We start from the raw sequence: 21,349 nt of genomic DNA, 5'->3' as shown, positions 1-21,349 counted from the left end.
ATGGGTTGCAAGAATTACAGAACTGTGAAGTTTCTATTCTTAACATATTTAGAGTGTCAGTGGAGACATATAACACTAGCATAACTCAATTTTAGGTTTAGTACTGTCAGGTGAACATTGTATATGTGTACAATAGTGTTATTTCAAACAGTAATTGCTAGATTAACCATTGAAATAGGAGAAGATGACAAGGAGAGCTGGGAGAAACTGTAATTGTCCAGTTTTTGTTATCCAGCAATTTGTTAGAGTTCCTATTACGTATCTTTTTTTATAGTGACAGGGCCAAAGATCATGTGGGAGAAACCAGTAGCTACCACTGTTTCTAGATCTCACTGAACACCTCCAACATGAGGAAAGGGGATGTGAGTCATGAGGGAAGCTAGTCGTATGACAAGAGAAAGAAAGCAAATAAACTGCCTATTTTTATACTTCAGAACAAATTCGAAGTTATATAGGTAAACTGCTGTGGTGATTTTAGCAGTCCAACAAACTCTTTTTCATCCTGTAGCTCAGATTAATATTTTTATCATACCAATCCCTCCTGTGCTTGTGAATAAAGTTAAAGCTCCCAACACAGGGACTGACTGTTTGAGCCTATGTCCTGTTCTAAACTTGGGCTGTCTATACCCCTCAAGATGCAGTTTATGCTGTAAATAGTGTCTGACTTTACCTTTAACATCTATACAAAAACCCTGATGATTACGTTTGGCTAAATGCATTTCAGTTTGAATAAAACTATTTTGCTTCTCATACATGCTTGTCTCAAAAGTTGCTCTAAACTTAGTGAGATTGTGACCTGAGAGTTTAGAGATAATAAAAATCAGTGGGTTCCAAAACTGTCTAGACAAAATGATGTAGGGTTCATTTAGCGATTACAGTTTGGTAAGTGGGCGGTTTGGAGAAGTTTCTATTCATTTAGCAGTGATCTAGGCCAGTAACATCTTTCTAGAAAGTTCAAACATGTCAAGGACTGTTTTCCTGTTTAGCTCAAATGAGAAATTCTTTCAGTATGCTTTCAGTATGTTGAAGCGTACAATCTTACCGATCTAAAGGCATCTTAACCATAGCTGTGACTTCACTGTTTCTGCAGTGAAGGGGTTTATTTAGCTTTTTAGTTTGTAGTAGAAAGGTGTATATAAAATTTGCCTGTAGCAATCCCATTTAGAAAGTACAGTAGAAATACAGATAGCTCCATTTTTACGATAGTCAAGCAAGAATATATTTGTAGCCCAAATACGGTAATTTACATGTCATTAGTTAAACTGAAAGTCAATAAAAGAATATGTAGCAAATACAGATAACAATGGAATTTCTATTGTTTCGTTACCCAATTCAGGAATGTTTTTTTTGTCATGAATAGTAGTAACAATTGTAAGAAAGGCACTTAAAGCTCTTGAACCTGTAGATTAACATAAATATGTCTCAATTTCAAGCTTCAAAGGGTAAAGAAGGAGTTGCAAGCAGAGCATGAAAGAAATCTGCAGGAGCTACAGGATTCTGTGCGGCGAGCCAGAGAAGAATGTGCACACCAGGTTGATCTAGAAAGAACAAAAATCAAACAGCTGGAAGAAGACAAACTTCACCTACAGCAGCAGGTAAATACACTTAAATTTTCTGCCTCAACCATTTACTTAAGTTAGCATTTTTTTAAAATAAGTATACTAAGTTAAGCAGTGGTTTTGGGACAAGTGCATTCTGGAAAACTTCTAATAAACATTTTATCTCCATTTTTCAGTGAGCTACGTGCTGGGACCTATCTCTGTCAGTCTTGCTCAGTAGCAGAGTCAGTTTGCTATGCAGTGGTTAATTTTTTCTTTACAACTGAAAACCAAACTACAATTACAAGCATACATTACATGTAGAACCTCAATAGCAGTATACATTTTGGTAACTTAATAAATTAGCAATTAACATCTAGCAAAACATCTAAGTAGCTTGACTATGCAGTTAGTTTTATTCTGCCATTGAAAAAGAGTATTCAGTTACTCTTACTGGGGCAGGTGGGGGTAATTACCTTGTTACTGTTATCTTCTATTCTGACAGTAGTAGTTTCAATAAAATGAAAAAATTTAGACCACATTCTTTTGTCCTGTAAACTTTTTCACTAACGAGAAGGCTAGTCTAGCTATTTTGACTGTTAAAGCATACTGTAAAATTTAAAAGTTAGTTCTAGCTTTTCTGAGCAGTTACAATAGTGGATACTTGTTAAGTATATTAAATCTTAGTAATGAATAAGTGTTTTTCAGAATACTTAGTTTATGTAGATAAATTACTTGCTCTGGTGTTTTTAATTTCTAATATGTGATAGTGATACACCACCAATAGCTCTGACTAATGGAAGAGCTGTATCAGCCAAAGGCGTGTTTTTGTATTAGGAAGAGTTGTGCTGGGTTTTTGTGTTGTTTTTTTTTCCTTAGTTTTTTGTTAAACACTGCTATTAACATACTTCCTTCCATGTCAGCATATGTTTAACACAGTATAGTGAGTTTTTAAAATATAGCTAAGAGAAAAAGCGCTGCTAATCTAGAAGATACTTATCTTGGCTATTCTACTAAACAATCATTGGATTGAGATGGGCAGTTTCAAACTGCAGAATGCAATCCACTTGAAAGTGGTAAGTGGATCACTTCTGTATTGTGCATGTGCAGTTGGCAGCTACCAATGCTGTATCAGTCCAGACAAGATATCATATAGTTCTTCAGGCTTAAGTGGCCAAATACTACCACCTAAGAGTCATCTTCCAGATTTATTCTTTTGACTCCCACTGACTATTTTAGCTAGGTTGCAATACCATCACAATCACTTTATTTTTCCTATTCAGAACAGACATACTGTATAAGATCAAAGATCCAGTTAGCTCAGCATTTTCTTGCAGCAATGGTTGGATTCAGAGGACAAGGAAATAAGAAATGGGACAATGAGAAAATAAAATTTTGGTATATCCAGCAACACTATCAAGAGTTACATGTACCCTCAACCAGAGGCAACATTTCGTATTTACTAGCCATCAATGAAAGTATTCTTCCTGAACTCATCTGATCCCTTTTAAAAAGCATTTCTCTTTTGAGCATTGCAACATCCTGTGGCAATGAGTTCTACAATTTAATTATGTGTTGTATATTTAAAAGCTTAGTTTTGTTCATTTCAAGCACGTTGTTTAATAATTATGAAGAATCCTTTAGTGCCTGTGTCACATACCATTCCTGATTGCTTAGGTGTCTGTCATACTGCCTTCCAAACACAAGCCATCCTGTTTTGTCTTGCTTTGTATGAAGGCTGTTCCTTCCAGCCTAACAACCTGGCTGTCTTTGTGTTGTTCCTTCTATTTTGAATCTCTGATGTTTCAATATGAGGTGGTTGTTGCCACATATTCTGTGTAAGACAAGCTTGTTTTGCTTTGCTGGGCATGGGGTTTTGTATGTTTGTTTTTGGAGTCTCACTGTAGGATGGTTCCTTGTAGAATCTGGTGTTGTAGAAGTTCTAGGGAGAGCTACCATTTTTCATAGCTAAAGAAATTAGTTACTGTCTTTGTCAATGGCATTTTGTTTGTATGTCTGCTTTAAAAAGAAATCAATAAAAATTAAAAGGTGAGGAGCAGTAGTATCTTTTGCCAAAGTTAGCTACTGCAGTTACATATAAAAAGTAACTGCAGTGAACTATGTTTTTGTATGTCTAATTAGGAAGCATCTTTGCTTTTTTAAATCAATTCTGTGAAAGTAGTAGATGCAAAAAGCAAAAATTTGCAAGAAAAAGAGGTGACCCAATTAGGAGACCCAAAGAACTAAAATATTGATGTACTAACAGAAGATGTGGGCTTTGAAACGGAAATGAATTCTAAGAAGCATTTTCACCTAGTTTTCTAAACTGTTGTATACTATTAATGGAAACACTTGCATTAACTAGTTGGGCACAAATAAAAGTGCAGCACTTGGAATAATGTTCTGTGATGGAATGCATTGGTTCCATCAGGTGTATTAAGGTATTTATATTTGAGTAATATTTAACAGAACGTAAGCTACTCAGAAAACATCTAAAAATTCTTAGTATTTTTAATACAGTATAATAAAAAAAAGCTGTTAAACATTTGACTTGCTTGGTTTATTTGTAGCAAAGTAATTGCATATTGGCATCGTTTTTCAGATTACCCATTTTAAGATGAAAAACAAAGCTCTCTCTTTATAAAACTTTCATGAAACTGTGGAAGTACAGTTAGGGTAAAGGTACATAGCACTAAGTCATTAGTCACTGAAGTCTTTCTACTTTGGCCTTTCTTCTAAACCGTTATTTGTCTGTACAAAGTATTAGTAGTTTCCTCTTCCAGACATTCCTAAACAAGTTATGCTGGTGAAATTGAGTAAGTAATAACACTTCATGTAATAGATAACACTGTTTGGCTTTATTTAAAAGATGTGTGTAAATCTAAATAGTTTTGTTTTCTGTGTTTCTTCTGCAAGTCGTTTTAGAAATGTGAACAGCAATGTTTATAAATCTTCGATCTTCTGAATATGAGGACAGACTTGTTCTTTCTTTCCAGTACTGAGCAAAGATCCTCTTTAAAATTCTTCCTATTAAAACATTGCTGTATGCCATCATCAAGAAATCATTAATTATGAATGTGTAGCTTTCAGTGTCTGTTTTATATCAGATAATCGACAGTAAGATGTTTGTTCCAGGGACTGAGGAGTAATTTAAGTTCTGTAACCTAATTCTTTGTCTGTGAATGGGGTTTTCTGCTAACTTGCATTATATCTTGATATCTTTAATGTAGCTTTATGAAGCAGAAAATAAGCATAAAATTTTGGAGAAGGAGTTCCAACAATACAAAGAACAGCAAAGTAGCAAACCAGAAATCCAACTACAGTCGGAAATAAATCTTCTCACTCTAGAAAAGGTATCTTGGATTTTGCTGTCTTTAAAAACCTTTCGCTGGTGAGGGAGGTGCAGAATAATCTTGCATGATAAACTGGTTAATTTGTCCATTTTGTTTTACTCTTTGCAGCAAGTTCTTCAGAGTTTAAATATTTAGACACAAATGAGGCCAACTGGGCCTCTGTAGAGGAGGCAGTAGTGTTACAGGATAAGAAAAAACCTAAGCTATGTATTTAAATTGTTACCATCATGAGTTATGCTGGGGTCTGTAAGCATTTTCTGTGTAGAACTAAATGAAGATGAAGATTTTCTTCAGTAGAGCCTTCAGTAGAGGATATTTTGCTTAATTAAAACCACAGATATGGGAATTTTATTAGCAGAATTATTGTGATATTTGAGTCAAACTGTTAACTGAATAAGCTGAAAAAAATTGGACCATGCTTCTTGGCACAAAATGCACTCAGTTATGTCCTGTCTGCATGTTACTAGACGCTTGAAATTCCTAACAATGCAAGCAAATGATTCAAAGTATGTTTCTGTCTCTACAGACTTTTTAAACTCATCTTAAGCATTTTTAGATTTTCTGGTTTTGTTAGATTTCTTTAAAAATCAGTGGTTTAAGATCTTTGTGGTTTATACCCAGCCAGCAGCCAAACACCACACAACAACTCACTCACCCTCCCCTGTCCCAGGGGTTAGGGAAGAGAATTGGAGGGGTGAAGGTAAGGACACTTGTAGTTTGAGATAAAAGCAGTTTAGTAATTGTAATAAAATATAATAATAATAGAAAACATAAATGGGTAATGCACAGTGCAGTTGCTCACCACCCACTGACCAGTGGCCAGCCTTTTTCCAGCTAGCAATCCAGGAGGAAAATACTGAAACGGCAATCCCAGAAGTGAGAGCGCGAGCTTCCCAGGCAACCTTCATCTATATACTGAGTATGACGTTACATGGTATGAAATATTTCATTGGCCCGTTTGGGTCTGGTGCTCTGCCCATGCTCCCTCCCAGCTCCTTGTACACCTGTATACAGGCAGGACAGGGGAAGTTGAAAAATCTGATTTCATAGCAACAACTGAAAACATCAGTGTGTTATCAACATTCTTCTCATACTAAATCCCTTAATGAATCCAAAACAGCTCTACTCTAGCTACTAAGAATAAAAATTAGCTCTATTCTAGCTGAAACCAAGACAAACGGAAAATAATTTTTATTTGATTACAAGAAAATATCACTGACTCAGAGTAATTAAAAATGCTTAATTTTCCAGGTTGCTGTGTTCTGTGCTTCATAACTGTTTTGATTTCCCTTTTAATACTAAATTTTCTTTCTGCAGAATGCAATGAATTCTTTTCAGTATGTAGCATTTTTTTTAAAGATTTATTTAGATAGTAACATCAAAGATTCATACTAAATAAATAGACTTTAAAGATTGGCTTCAACAGATGTCTATTTCAGAGAAAAGAATGTAGCACATATCTTCCATCAGCTGCAGGAAAGAATAATAAAATCTACACACCCTTTAAAGGCAAGATTTATCCATCAGTGTTTCTGTTAAATTAGTGTGTATAACTTCAAAAAAAAAAAAAAAAAGGTGGGGGTAGTTAATTTGAGAATCTTAAATTTAAAGGTTACATCAGCAGATTTAGTGCTAAAAACTAATCTTTTTCTTTTTGTATAGACGGCTATCCAATAAAAATAAGGCTATATTTTAAACAAGAAAATGTTCATGTGCCATAATATTTATGTTATATTATATAATGGCTATAGATGATGTTGTATGTTACATTACATAAACACTTTTCTTAAACCAGACCCTTTGTATATATACATCTTTCAGTGATTGTTACTGCTGTTATTGCTTCAGCTGATATGATTTTAATTGGTTTTAGGTTGAACTTGAAAGAAAGTTAGAGTCAGCTACCAAGTCAAAGCTCCACTACAAACAACAATGGACAAGGGCTTTGAAAGAACTTGCAAGGTTGAAACAGGTATGCGGGTTTTCTTTTGTCATATGAGACAAACAAGTTAATGTAGTGTTGGAAGCTAATGATAATTACTGTTAAATACTGGCAATTTTCATTTTATTAGTGTTTGTCTTTGCAAAATTAAATCTCTGAGCTACACTTTTTACAAAAATGAGAACAGTAAAACTGATTTGAATTTGACATGGAACTTGAAGGGCCAAGGCACAGGTCTGCAAAGAAAGTTGGCACAGCAAAAAGCAGTCATGATTGAAAAAAGAAAAACTTTTATAATCTAATTCTCAATAATGGTAGTCAGCACTTCCAGAGCAAATATTTTGCTCCTGTCCCAACCATCTTGGTCAATTACAATCCTAACTGTTTTGTATTTTAATTGTAAAATTAATGAAAAGTAAAGATGAGAAACAAATCTTGGCTTTTAGAAACAATGGTTTAAGGTTTGCTGTATGCTGTAAAACAAAGTGAGCTTGCAGAAAATTTAAACTGGAAATGAACCTTTCTCCTGGTTTTGGAAATCCTAATCTCAATACTAATATGTCATGTTTTACTGCTGTGTTTTAACAGAACTCCTGTGTGTCTATGTGTGTATATATATGTATCTAGTCATACACATATGACTTGAAAATACGCTGTTCAAACTTGCAGGAGTAGCAGCTTCATCCTCACTGAACCCATATGCCTCTGTTTTTTGTCATTGCCTGTATTTCATTAATTACAGTAAACATTAGCTAAACAGTATACTTAAGAATGGCAAGCATTTCCATTGGCCTTGACAAACAAATTAGTAAATCATCAATCCCTATTGCTGAACAAACTATGACATAGACATAAAGCTTCAGAATTCAAGCTTAGTAAAAGGTTTTTATTACTTGTATTCATACCTACTTCCTGCTTGAGGAAAGTTGGTTTTGTTTTTTTTAACAATTATAGTTTCTACTTCATTCCTACTGCCTAGAGTATTCAGTTTTTGGAGAGTAAGAAGCTAAGCCCACTCTCTTCTAATTGATAGTTACCTTGTTTAATATGTATTACTCTTTGAAGAGAGTGAATGTGCTGTATAATCACTATTAGTAATTAAAAACTCCTCTTTATTTGTTGACTTCAAATTGGACCTTTTATGCCTAGTGATAAAAGGAGTCATGAATTCTCATGTCCAATCTGTGAAACATCTATGCTTGACAACATGATAAAAGGAAGAATATAAGTCTTATATCTCTGATTAAGATTGCTGCAGCAGCCATGAAGTTTTTTTCATTTTTTTTCCTTACTGCCATATTAAACTGCTGTAGAATAAAAGAGAAGATTGCTGCTTGCCAGATTAACACTAGTGTATATCACTATCAGGGTTTTATTATGAATTTCATTACTGTAGACCTGACCGTCTGAGTTTAGTAACACAAATAGATGGTTTCAACTGACCTTCATGCAGAAAGTCTGAACCATAAAGTAAGTTGGCATGTACAATGAATTATGCTACTTAAAACTTTTTTACTACAGGACAAACACTTTCAAATTAGTTTATTGTGGTTTTTATACTCCTGTGCTTCATCTTATGCTCAGTCTATTGATAAAGGTTTTAAGTGACTTTAAATAGCTAAATAAAAGTTGAAGCAGAGCTGATCAAAAATCATTTACTGTGTTTTACATATAAATTTGGAAACTGTTGCTTCAGGAATTCTAGATTTGCTTTAGTTCAGATGATTTGTGTAATTGTGCATAGTTTGAACAATTTCTTGTTTAAATTGGATTAGTACCATGTTAATTTTGCATTGCCTCTGGTGAATAGCCACAGGGCTGTAATCTGTGCCAGTAATTTGTCACACCAAAGCTCTCTAGAGAACTATACAAAACATTTGTGTAGTGAGGATTAGACGCTGAAAGCCATATCTTAGATTGTTAATAAATGTTAATGACAAAACCCAGCTGGTAAGTCTTGGAAATGAGATCTAATGCTTTGTGCCCATTGCCAAAAAAATGTTTAAACAGAGATTTCCATTACTCAAAGGTGACCTAGTACAGTCAATTTGTGAATTAAAGAAGCATAATCTACAGGCTAAGCATTTAGTAAAATGCTGTTCTGATTTGCAACCATAAAAGTCAATGTTTCCTTAATTAAAAAGTTTCCTTTTACTTTGGAACTAGTTCTTAGCACACATCTGTGATGGTTTTATATTTTGCAGAATATGAGATATGCAGTACATAACTTAGAAAAGTATGGGACTGTTAATAGAAAATGCTCTAAACTTCTCCATGTCTAGGATTTTGAACGCTAAACACAGTGCCAATAGTAACCAACAAAAGATCTGAAGTATGTGAGGACTCATATACATCATGCTTACCTGTGCTTAATAAAATACAGAAGTTAGTTGAGTTTAGGCATAGCTTGTAAAGCTGGTTGAAAATAGACTTTACCCAGCTTACTTTTCTTCCGTCTTTGTTGTTCAAGTCTGTATTAATACTTAATTTATTATACCCCTGTTCAGCTTTAGGAAGACAAATGTCAACAAGTTAGCTACGTATCTATGCACACAGGTAACTTTTATCATTTCCAGAGGTTTTAAAAACTGTCCTTTGAAAAAAGTTTGCTGACTGGGAGAACTCAATACTATACAAACCAGACTTCCATACTTTTTATGTATGTGAGCATTATTTCTGATCAATCAAACCATTTACACAAAATTATATACATACTTGAAGAGATCTTGGATGCTAAATTCAGTTCCTGTTTGAGTGTAAGAAACAGTGTATCAAAAGAAAAATCAAAGCTAACAAGTATAATTTTCAGCAGCTGGTAATCTCTGTTATAATCTAGAAAATCAAAATCTCAAAATGTACATGCATACATTATGCAGTGTTCTGGGAGAAATATTTTTAAAGTCTTTTAATGTGTTTGTGCCCTACAGATCTGTTGAAACCAGGACTGATGCATTTGTTTAAAACAACATAGACTGTACTGGCTGGCTGGCATTCACTATGTCTTGTCCAGTGTCTTGCTTATCCACTCAGTAATTAATTTGATTAATTTATAAGTAATTCAGCCAAGGATGGGATGTAAATCTTTGTTTAAAAAAAAAACAAAAAAAACCACCACCAAACTCAAACAAACCAAAAAAAAAAAAAAAAAAACAACCAACCAAACAAAAAAAAAAAACCACAAAGAAACCACCCCCCAACAGTTGGAGGTCCAAATCTTGGTTAAAAACTGTGTCTTGAAACCATCCAGGCCCTCCTACTGACTTGTCAGCTCTGGGTTATTTTCAGAAAACTTTACTTGAGTTCCTTAGCTTCTATCGTAAGTTTTTCCCACAGACTTGCATGGTATGTGTGAGTGGGAGAGTGAATAGTGGCTGCTATTTAGCCATTGTTTAGTCTAGTGTATGTATGTTTACATCTCCCTTTTGGATTTATAGGCAGCTATGACAAAATAAAGATTCTGCTTCCTTGATTGAAGAGCCTCTTAACTAGAGCACCTGGTGGCATATAGGGATTCTTTTATGATCTGATTATAATTAAATTTTGAGGGTTCTTTTTTACTGGTTAATTTTTATTTAATGCTGATATTCCTGTTGTACCAAAGGTTTCAAAACATGATTGAAGCTCCCACCATGCAAGCTCCTAAGACAGTATTTAATGTATCAAGAACTACATTAGAGATGCAACCTAATGAAGAAAAGTAGTAAAACATTGAAATAAATGATCTGATAACTAGTGTGGGGCTTTGTTTAAATTGAATTTGGTTTGGTTTATGGGTAAGAGGAGGATGACAAAATATCAAATTAATCAGATAAAGGAATATTAGTGATAAGTTTTTCTCAGGGGGAAGGAAAGAAAAGAGAAAATGAGCAAATGGAATATCCTGACTAGCAGTGCTGAGAAGGTAGTGGAAGAGAAGGTACATGGGCCAACCTAGAGTATATTGGAGAAATAATTTTCAGAGTAATTTGCACATTATATTCTTCGTTCATCTGTGTCTGCCTCACTATGGGATAGTGGCTGATGATAATAGGTGGTGATGCAAGAATTAAGTTTCCAAGTGTTCTGAGTTTCTAGTAGGTCTTTTATCCACAAAATTGCCTTTAGTCTAGCAAATGATGATTATGGACTGTTCCCTTACCTGAAATTTAAAAATGCAAAACTCTAAAGTTTAAAACTTAAAATTTTAATAGTTCTTGCTGAGGCTTAGAACAGCCAAACTGGCTACAATAAGCAGTTGGGAATAAATCTGAAGTGTCCCTTATTTCAAGATATATTATAGGACCATATTCTCTCTGGAAATACGAAGTATGTCAGAAAGTCTTGACTGAGAATTTTAAAGTGAGTATACATGTATAAATTTGTGTTCACTGAAGTACACTCAAAGAACACTTTCTGTTCAATTATAACTTAGTTTTGAAGTATACACAGAATAAAATAAAGATGTCACAAGTGGGTTTAGAAATGCTGGACTTTGCCTTATTAGTATTGTAAATGTACAGAAGTGCGCTCCGTTATTTTGGTTTCCATTTTGGAAGATCTCAATAAATTCTGCTACATTTCAAGTACTACTATGCATTAGAGTTTGGTTCCTTCTTTGCTTTAAAAAAAAAAAAACCCAACTCGTTGCACAGAGGATTATTGAACTGTGATGGAAAAAGTAGATTTAATATCTGACTGTTTCTGGAAGTGGCACCAGTTTAATCGCTGAATACAAAATCGTTCCTTCTCTCCCTTTGTAAGAAAAGACAGTCTTTTTATGGTCCCTCAACATATAGTAACAAAATTATATTCATTAATTAAAAATCAGCATGCCTTGCTTCTTATCAAACAGCTGTTGTAAATTCTTTGCCATCTTCTTATATTAATGGATTATTATGAAATGGATTTCTGTTGCTCTGCTATGAATGGTATACATAGAGCAAGTTTGCTGTTATGCACCCTACAAATTGTTATGACAGACGCTTAAAGGAGTCAACGACTAATGTTGGGAAACACATTTGAAAATCACAGAGTATGTTGTGTATAACTTAAATTACACACAAGATCCATCAGAAAAGAATCTTTAAAATCCCTTCTCGCTTGCTTTCATGTCTTCTTTCCAAGTTGGACAGTCTTAAACTGGATGTTACGGAAATCTTGCCTCAGAAATGTTGATTTTTATTTTATTAATATTGTTGTGCTTAAATTCATTCAGGGTCATGGCATGGCATGCTACAGAAATTCTCTACTATCACTGTTACAGGACTAAAATTAATCTTGTATTTTCCCTACCCTCTCCCGAACAAGGAAATGCCAAAGATTTGTCATGTTTACATCACAATTGTATTAGTAATCACATTCAACTTCTCATCACATTTATCTGAAAGGATTTTTGCTATCAGATTGCCATTCTGAACATGTTGCTGAACAGCAGAAACCATTGAAATTTCCCACCTCAAATAGTAATGTATCATCTTGTAGTCTCACATGCTTCTTATGGCCAGCACAAAGCTGTGTCTTTTCTGTGAAGCTGAAATTGTAAGAACACTTTCAAAATCTTCCCTTACAGATCTGATTAATACACTCCCCAAATTAAGGACTGGATTAGAAGGCTTCCATTCAGTGTAGTCACAGCTGTTTGATGATTTGTGTGTATTTTATGTCTCATTATAATCTGCTTCATTAGTAGGCAGGGATGTCATTTTCTGCTGGATGCTGAAGTCTTGCTGTGCTAGTAATAAGCGCTACTACATTTTGCATTAGTTTTCCTGTATTTAGCTTTCAGGTGATGTGTGCCCAACATACTTTCAAAAAAAATTCTCTCACAGAATTACTGAGATACACAAATTTGACAGACTTACATTAATACCCCAGCTTCCCATAACAGTAGTCCTAGTTTCAAGTGGAACACTTACAGCATGAATAAACTACTACAGAGCAAGGAGATTTTTTGTTTTCTCAAATTAATCCTTTCTTCACTGTCTGCAATAATGCATTGGACTGAAGCTAATCATGTCTACTAATCAGCATAGGTAGAAAGTCTAGAAAAGGAGGTAATGACAGTTAGAAGTCCTCTCTTCTGTAAAAGATTTAGGTTTTTGACATCATATAAGAGGAAGATGTCAGCCTCATCCTCCACAATAGTGAGGGCTTTTTGCCTACAGATGAGGCAGTTTGCTTGTAAATCTCATTCTTATATAACTTATTGTGTGGCCTCCAACACTCTTACCACTGTTAGATAATGTTAACAGGAAGACCAGGTTATACTACACAAGTTAATTGCAAAACCAGAACTTGGATATACAGGGTGTACTGTATCTACTACAGGGATATGTATAACAAGTTTCTTTAGACTTGTCTAATCAGGAAAAGTAGCTAGTCACCAGATTGAATTACTGGATTTTTTTATTTGTAGGGACAGACAAGTAGAAATTTCTAGACTTGTTCAACACGTACAAGGTAACTTCTCTCCTGATGCTAAATAGAACTTTATGAAGGAGATTTAACATACTCAAAATTTAGGTCTCATGTTTGCCTGAAATTTTTAATATCAGCTTTTTTGTTCTGAAACGTGGCAACATTTTAACTTCATTTTGAAAATGATTTAACTTGGACCATCACTATTCTTGGTGCTCTAATTCAAAGAGGTAAATATTAGCCTGTCCTCATACTTCTAGGTTTTGGGTAATTGAGATAACCAGACTTGCTGTCCATTTATTTATACATTTTATTTATAACAGTTGTACTGTTTTTAAACCAGTGTATTTGAGACTAGATAATGCTCAGCATTTTATCTTACTACCTGAATTTAGCGAAGTACAAGTATCAAAATAGTTAAGATAATTCCATTCCTCCTCATAGCCCGTTGTATACTTGAAATTTGGCTTCACTGTCTGAGCACTGTTGCCTCTCCAGATATTTGGAAACCAGAGAATACCATTGTCATATTCACTGGGACTTCATTTGAAAAAAGAAAAAGCATGCTCTGTCTTTTCTTAAATACTTCAACAGTATTGCTTCATCTGTAGCACTTTTTTAAATACAAATGTCTATCTTAATTCAAAACATTCTGTGATTAGGAAGCTCCTAACATGATTGGTATATTGCTTAAGTAATTAATTTCCTCTGTTTTAATAACTTGAATCATGTCTCTAGTTGGAATTTACATAGTTTTGACTATCAGCCAGTGCTTTTCATTGGGTGGAAAAAAACAAACTGGCCAACTGATGTGAAATATCAATCTAGCCCATACAGAGGCCAGCAGTAGATGCACAATATCTAGAAACCAGACTTGGATATCTTTGAATGCCCTCCAGCTGCCCTCAGTTATTAGTTAAGTACATCATGACACAGCGGTTGCATTCAGGCTGTCATATTTAACAGACTTCAGTTGAACATATTCTTAATTTATCTGTCTCCTTTTCAAACTAATTCATATTTTTGTCCCCATATTATTCCACTCTTTCACATCCACTTTTTCCCCACTGAATAATTTTGTATTGGCAGCAAACTGTTTATTCCAGAGTGACTTCCTCCTCTATTAATATATTAGATTCTTGTGGATTCCACTGTTACCTTCTTGGTATTGTGGAAAAGATCGGTTGCTATCCTTTTTCTGGTCTTCTAAACCCTGAGTAGTCCGAACAGATTTTCTCTGTGACAGCTTAGTTTTCTGTTTGGTTGTAGGTGGTTTCTCTGGTGTGGTGTTTAGTTGTTTTGTGTTTGTTTTTAAGACTAGTTGGAAGTATGATTTTTCTACAAAAGCTGGATTCATTCTTTGTGGTATACTTCTACATCCTGTTTAGTTATGGTTTTAACCATTTCAGCCATTGTGGAAGGAAGTCCTGCAGGTAATTCCTGGATATTCATAAAGCCTATGTTTAAAGAAAGAATTAAATAAAAAATGGGCAAAAATGGTGGTGTCAACACCAATTTAGTGACAGATTACACCTCCAGTTAGTCTTGCAATTTTGTGTTTGAATTTCCCTAGAACTTCTTGAAAACTCTTGGATAAATATTGGCTGGCTGTAGTGACTTGTTAATATTTTCTGTATGCATGTGTAGATTCCTATTTTACTTCAGTCTGATACTGTTGTTGACCCACATACAAAAGGGTGCTTCTCACAGGGGAATGATCTTCCACAGTGAACTCTTGATAGAGAAGGAAGGACAATGGACTTGTCTTTCCCAAGTGATTTTTTTATGCTTCAGTCATCAGCGGTAGACTCTTCTGACAGGATTCCTGCTCCTGGGTTTATTAATAGTATAACCCTTCAACAAGTTCTTCTTCAGGTTTTCTGGCCTGTCTAACTGTAGTTCTAACATTTAATTTGCCTGGCTGGTATATTGGATTTAACACAGAAATAAAGTATTTTGGGGTTACATACATGCTATGATTTCTTGTCAAGTACTTCTCTATTGCATTGCCTGTTCACATTAACAATTAGAGTTTTTGTTTATAGCAATTCCCTGTGAAATTCAGATTATTTTATCACTTAATGGTCATCAACAGGGAGTGCTTCAGATGCTGGAAACTGAGATTTGGGGAACTGCCTGATGAGACTCTTCCAAATATTGTTGACTGTATAATGAATACACTCACACATATCACACAATTATCTTTTTTTTTTTTTTCCCTATAATAAATATAAAACTGATTGAATGAACAATCACATATTTCAGATGAAAGCAATGTCAAAATTACAAAGGTAACCTTGCACTTCACAACATGACTAGGTCCAGGATGTTTGTGTAACCTCCTGCCTTATTTTTTAACTACAGGAGAAAATGCCATTTTACCTCAGGTCTTTTGTCTCATTCAGAGTGTAATACTGACTGTACTGAGTTAGTGCACAAGGTCATAGAGAAAGTAGCTGGGAGGAAGACAAGTGGAGAGAGGACCACACTCATTAAGACTTTAATGTCACAGAGTGGTAGTGGACTCAAACCCCAGTTTTCTTACAGTGTCTGTATAGAGGTTTAAAAAAAAAAAAAAAATAGAATGAGGTATACTTTTAGAATGGATAGATTAGTTAGATCAAAATCACAGAATAAGTTATCAAAAGTTTTGCATAGAGCCAAACTAATGTAAAAGGAAACCTCACCAGAGTTTTGTTTTCAAGGCTTATTTTTAACCAGAAATTGCAATTTCAAAAAGTAGTTCTTGAAACTTTGACACAGTGTCAAATGTGTCATAGTGCCTACACTATGGTGCTGATGGTGGAAATTTCCTGCAGCCATTTAGTATTTTTCTGGCTTTTATTTTTCAAAAATGTTATAATTTAAAATACTGTATAGTAACAGAATAAATCTCAGTATCTTGAAGAGTTTTACAAGTATAAGCTTTGTTTGCCAGCTTAAGCCAGAGTTTGTAGAAAGGTTTGTAACATTTTTGCTGTTTTGTTAATGGAAAGATATTTGTGACTGGGGTTTAGGTTATCCAGCCAGGACAGGTTTTCTGCAGTCATCATAGTCACTGATCTCACTGAGTTGGAGAGATCAATGGGTAAGACATTCTGTTTAACTCCTGCATTTCCAGTACTGCTGGAGACTTAACTTTTTTAACTTCATTCCTGTATTTTTGCTCATGTCACTGTAATTAGCACTTTTACCTGTAATGACATAGGCAACTGAGTTATGTCTTCACCCCTTCCCACACTAGCGTGAACAAGAAAATGCAATGGCTCACCTTAAAAAGCAGCAACAAGAACTGGAGCACATGAGGTTGCGCTATTTGGCAGCGGAGGAAAAAGAGCTGGGGAAAACAGAACGACAAGAGTTAGAAGATATCAGAAATGAACTTAACAGGTATGAAAGCATTTGCAAGAATCCTTTCTTGTCTTTTTCTCCTATCCCTTCTTTTCTTGCTGTCTGCCTCAAAACAGGATAAGATTCAGTTAAGCCAAGATTATAATTGGCTGTCAGTTCAATGAAAGAACACAGTTTAGTGTCCTTTAGGTAAAGATTGCACATTTATAAAATGCAACAGTACTGCAGTATAGAAAATCTGTGTTTAAGGCCACTGTACCCTGGTTTTTATGTTATGGTCATAGTTGTACAGCAGCAGGCTTTTTTCTATTTTGAACCTTCATTTGTAAGGATAACTGCTGCATTAAGTATAGGAAGAGGCATGCACTGTTCATATTTTGAATACATTAAAATTTTAATTCTACCTAATGCTGTCCTCCAAAAACTGTCTGCAGTAATTCTCTGTGAACCCTTTTAATTTGAGGGCTGTTTGCATTATCAAAATAAAAGCCCTGGTAGCAGGTATTATAGTTATGTATGCATATAGAAAAGATACTGCTAGAATTTGAGTATTATATTAACATCTGTTTATAATTGTTTTTTCTTAGAGGGGATATTTTGTTACCTCTTACAGATTTCTGCATTTTACTGAGTAGATAAATAACCTAAAGACTTAATATGAAAATAACAGGTTTTAATATGACTCATCTTCTGTTTCTTTCCATTTTATCGACATCAGGTTAAAGAAACAAGAAGAGAGAAAGCAATTGCAAGATGTTAGAGATAATTCTGCTGGTAGAGTGAATAGTTTTCATTCTAGAAAATTAAATGAGAACATGGATGATTATCTCTCTCGTCTGATAGAAGAGAGGGATACCCTGTTGAGAACAGGAGTTTATAATCATGAAGACCATATTGTAAGTGAACTTGATCGTCAAATCAAAGAAGCTGTTGCAAAAAGGAACATCGCTAAATAAAAGCACACAGAAAGTTGTTAAAAAGAGTCAAAATTTTAACAGTGAATTATTTTTATAAGCTTGTACTACTTTGCAAAATATGTAAGGTCATGCTTAATTTTGCACACTACTATTAGCTCTTTTTGAAGTCAGTGTAAATATTTGCAACATGTGTTAAGCACAGTTGTAAGTTTTAGAGGTGATGACTATTTTTTAATGTTTTTATACTCATGTATATATATGTAAATATATTTATCTTGTGTACTTCTGAAATGTTTTCTACCTCTTTTGCATCATTCTGGCTAGGCTTATTAGTAATATTTTTCATATTCATTCTAAGACTTTTTGTCAATATTATAATAATTTCTTTCAGTTTTTAAAAAGATCTCTTCAGCTATACTAGGGAAAAGTGACATAAGCTCTTTTCCTTGACAGAACTCTTAATTCTGAGCCAAAGTACAGCACTGACCAAATCTCACTTTTTAAGTAAAACACAAGGTACACAATCTTTGTTTCTCCAACTGTAGCAAAAATAACTATGTTCTATAGTGAATAAGAGACAAGGTTTTGAGTGTGGAGGGGAAAAACTCTCAACCTTGTGGAACTGAAACTGAATCAATTAACTAGTCTTTACAGGATGAAAATACCTTTGTTGCCCTTGGCAATTTTGCACATAGGTTTTTAAGGGCAAATGCAGGAAGGTGAAGACCTAGTTCAGAAAGACACATAAATTCTTACATCCATCCCTAATGAGGGGAAGATACTTGAAGCATCAGTTCAGTGAATTTATACACTTTATGTGTATGCATACATAAAACAAGAGATCTTCTAAGTGGTGTTTTCTTTGTTCCTAATCACCTTGCAGTTACTTAGTACCTATTTTGAAGCATGTTATCTCATTACCACTTAAATTGTACATAAGGTTTTGTTTGACTGTGGAAGTATGAACAGGTTGTAGTCTCAAGGTGTTAATGGCCCGAAAAGAAATGCACAAGAAATGTTAGTTTGTGCATGATCAAAGTTGAACAAAGTTTTGGTTTCCAGCCTTCATTCTATTTCAGTAATTTTAAAATCATTTGTGTGGATCTAGCTAATAACATTAACTTACAATGATGTCCTTTCAATATGCATTTTTGTCCATCCTGTAGGCACAAATGTTTCTGTGTTTGATTATCAAGTACTGAAAACTTCTTAGGAATTTTTACTTCTAGAATGCAAAAATTCTCTTATTTTTTACATAAAATCAGTGAATTTCCATGGACATGGCTTTATACGTGTGACCTTCCTGTTTTGTGTGGTATTAATTATAAAATGTTTTTTTTCTATATTTTATCTGGCTTTGCTTCCTAGTGCATTGGTTTTTCTCCTCCCTACCATGGGCATATCTCCTGTTAAATAGACTATTCATTTGGTCTCTTTAGAAAAGTTTTAAACAAGCTGTATAAACATAGAGATAATATTCTGTGAGGAGTTATCACTTAACAATGCCAGACTTTCTAAGAAATGATTTTGTAATATACCTTCTACTGTATTTTTCAAATTAGTGTGCTCAAGGAGATCCCTCTCCACTAGAAAAGCAAGTAACACCTTCATAAATTTAACACAAATCCATGAAAAGTAATTACATTTTTTTTTTTTTACATCATAGCTTTCTCATATCACTGATGTGTGATTCTATACAGTTATTGTAAATGAATCAGGAAGCTTCTGTTTTGACAGGATGACTTGCTCATGATGTTTTTCTTCAAATGCTTGCTCACTTGCTGCAAGTGTAGTTTTTTCTTCAAACGCTGGAGGGTGCCTTAGACTTAAAGATCACAAGGTTTGCGTTGACTAAATTTCTGTAACTGATGATTTTTTTGAGTTGGTATTTGATGACTTTTCAGGTGTGTTACTTTACTAAATAAAGTTCAAATTTTAAGTAACTATTAAGGATTTTTTGTTTAAATACATAGTCAAAAATAAAGATAATTTTGTCTGCTATTTCCAGTAATATGACAGTCTTCAGTGTGTGAATCCATAAAATTGATGAGCTCACTTTCAAAGTTAATTTCACTTTTTAATTTCTAATTGAGTTTCTGCCATGGCTTGTAAAGAAAATGGCAATCATGTTACTGTGATCTTTAAAAAGAAACTGTGTGGATGAGTTTTTTTCCTAGTAAATCAAAGAACTGAGTAAAATAAAAGGTATAATGCTTTTTTCAATAAGCCTGATTATTTTAAACTATCTGGGTCTATTTTTGTCATTTGAAAGATTACTACTTACAGGGTGAGAAGCATTAATTTTGTGATTATTAAACTTACTTAGCATTTTTATTCTGTTACATAGTCATTACTCTTAGTATGTGTTGTTTTATTAGAATGAGAAAATGAACAATACTTTAAGCTTAATGTTATAATTTATTTTTTCCCACCACAATTTGTGCTTCTGTCTGAAGTTCTCTAGAAACAAAAGCTGTATTTGTAGTAGATATCTATAGCAGAGATGAGCTCAATATCACTCTTTAAAAAAAAAAAAATTATGTTGGGTTCCATTTGCCTTTTTATTAGCTCAAAACAATTTTAAAGGTTGTAACTATTACATGGAAAGACCAAATACCATTTTTTTAATCAAAAATATCTTAAAATTTTTATCTTAATGTCTCTTCATGGTAAAAAATGCCATTTGAAAAAGATGCATGACATAAGGAGCTTATTTTAATTTACCAAGCATAAAAAGACTGCTGGAAACAAACCCCATGTTTACGTGTTCAGTCCTGGTTCTGTATGCTTTAGAAAAGGGGGTGGGAAGATGATCAACAGCTAGGCCCTCCTCATATTCTGGCAAACTCCTGCTATTGATTTGAGTGCACCCAGATTTCACTAGGGAAAATGATGGAGTTATTTCAAAACAAGCATACTTACCAGTATGTTTCTGTGAACCCCAATGTCCATAAAAATTAGTACATGGGAGGTAGGCGACGTGGTGGTGGTGGTGGCTGTTCTATGTCAGTTCTGTGCCAAATCAGTTCCAGCTTTCATCTGCCTTACAGTTCAGGCCTAGGACTTGAATCTGGCTTTGGATAAGGAAACTTCAATTATATCCTGTATTTGCCCAATCCAGTATTTTAAAGGAAAAGCGTTGGCCCATATATAAATGAGGGCATTTAGAAAAACTGATCTTTTTTCTGATAAACTTCGGGCAGAGGATCCCCTCCTGTCTCTATATGTGCTAATTATAGTGGTGTGGACTTGCTTTACCAATCTTTATTACCAAAGAGTTGCCTCAAATTTTGTACAGGTTTAAAAGTAAGGCAGCAAAACTGGATGTAATATGTTTGTTCACCTGAGCATTAACTAATATTTTGGGAACTTTTGCAAAATAAAGGGACCTTTTTCACCTTTTAATTGTTAGACTTCATCAGAAAAACTGTCTCTAAATTCTTATTTACTTAAGCAATGGAATGCTTTATGAAAAAATAAGACTTATTTTTTTTAATAGGATGGCACTGCTTTGCTTTGATTCTGGATTATTTAAATACATAGTTATATTATTGATCTTTTCAGTATATTGTTTTTTGGGGTGAAGCTATAACCACTGTTTTTATAATATTTTAGCAGTTATCCAAGACTTTTAACACTAATACACTTTCAAAACTGCTGTTGCAGAAAAGAAGCAATGTTATGTCTGGCACTGAGCTTTCAAGTATTCAATCCACAGTTCTCCCTCACTTCAGTTTAAATGCTTCTCCCTTCCATCCACAGAGATAAACCTTAATGCACAACTAAAGATGGAAGTCCTTTATCATATCTTCTGAGTGCTACTGAAGTATTTATACCAGTTATTACATATTT

The 21,349-nt window shown here is 34.1% G+C and overlaps 1 protein-coding gene across 4 annotated transcripts in view; it reads left to right on the top strand.

Moving 5' to 3' along the window:
* CEP120 (centrosomal protein 120) overlaps positions 1 to 19,701 on the top strand; it is a 39,984-nt gene extending 20,283 nt beyond the window's left edge. For 3 of the 4 annotated variants that reach the window (XM_042787890.1, XM_042787889.1, XM_032984068.2), the window contains 5 exons: positions 1,434 to 1,595; positions 4,769 to 4,891; positions 6,765 to 6,863; positions 16,474 to 16,619; positions 17,299 to 19,701. In XM_042787890.1, coding sequence (XP_042643824.1) covers positions 1,434 to 1,595; positions 4,769 to 4,891; positions 6,765 to 6,863; positions 16,474 to 16,619; positions 17,299 to 17,536 — 768 coding nt within the window. In that variant the 3' untranslated portion in view covers positions 17,537 to 19,701. The remainder of the gene's footprint in view (positions 1 to 1,433; positions 1,596 to 4,768; positions 4,892 to 6,764; positions 6,864 to 16,473; positions 16,620 to 17,298) is intronic. The other variant, XM_042787891.1, reaches the window with a different exon arrangement.
* Positions 19,702 to 21,349: the final 1,648 nt, after the last annotated feature.

This window comes from Tyto alba, unplaced genomic scaffold, assembly GCF_018691265.1.
Source record: "Tyto alba isolate M040663 unplaced genomic scaffold, T.alba_DEE_v4.0 Super-Scaffold_13, whole genome shotgun sequence".
Lineage (NCBI taxonomy): Eukaryota > Metazoa > Chordata > Aves > Strigiformes > Tytonidae > Tyto > Tyto alba.
This window is presented reverse-complemented; position numbering and strand designations above follow the sequence as displayed.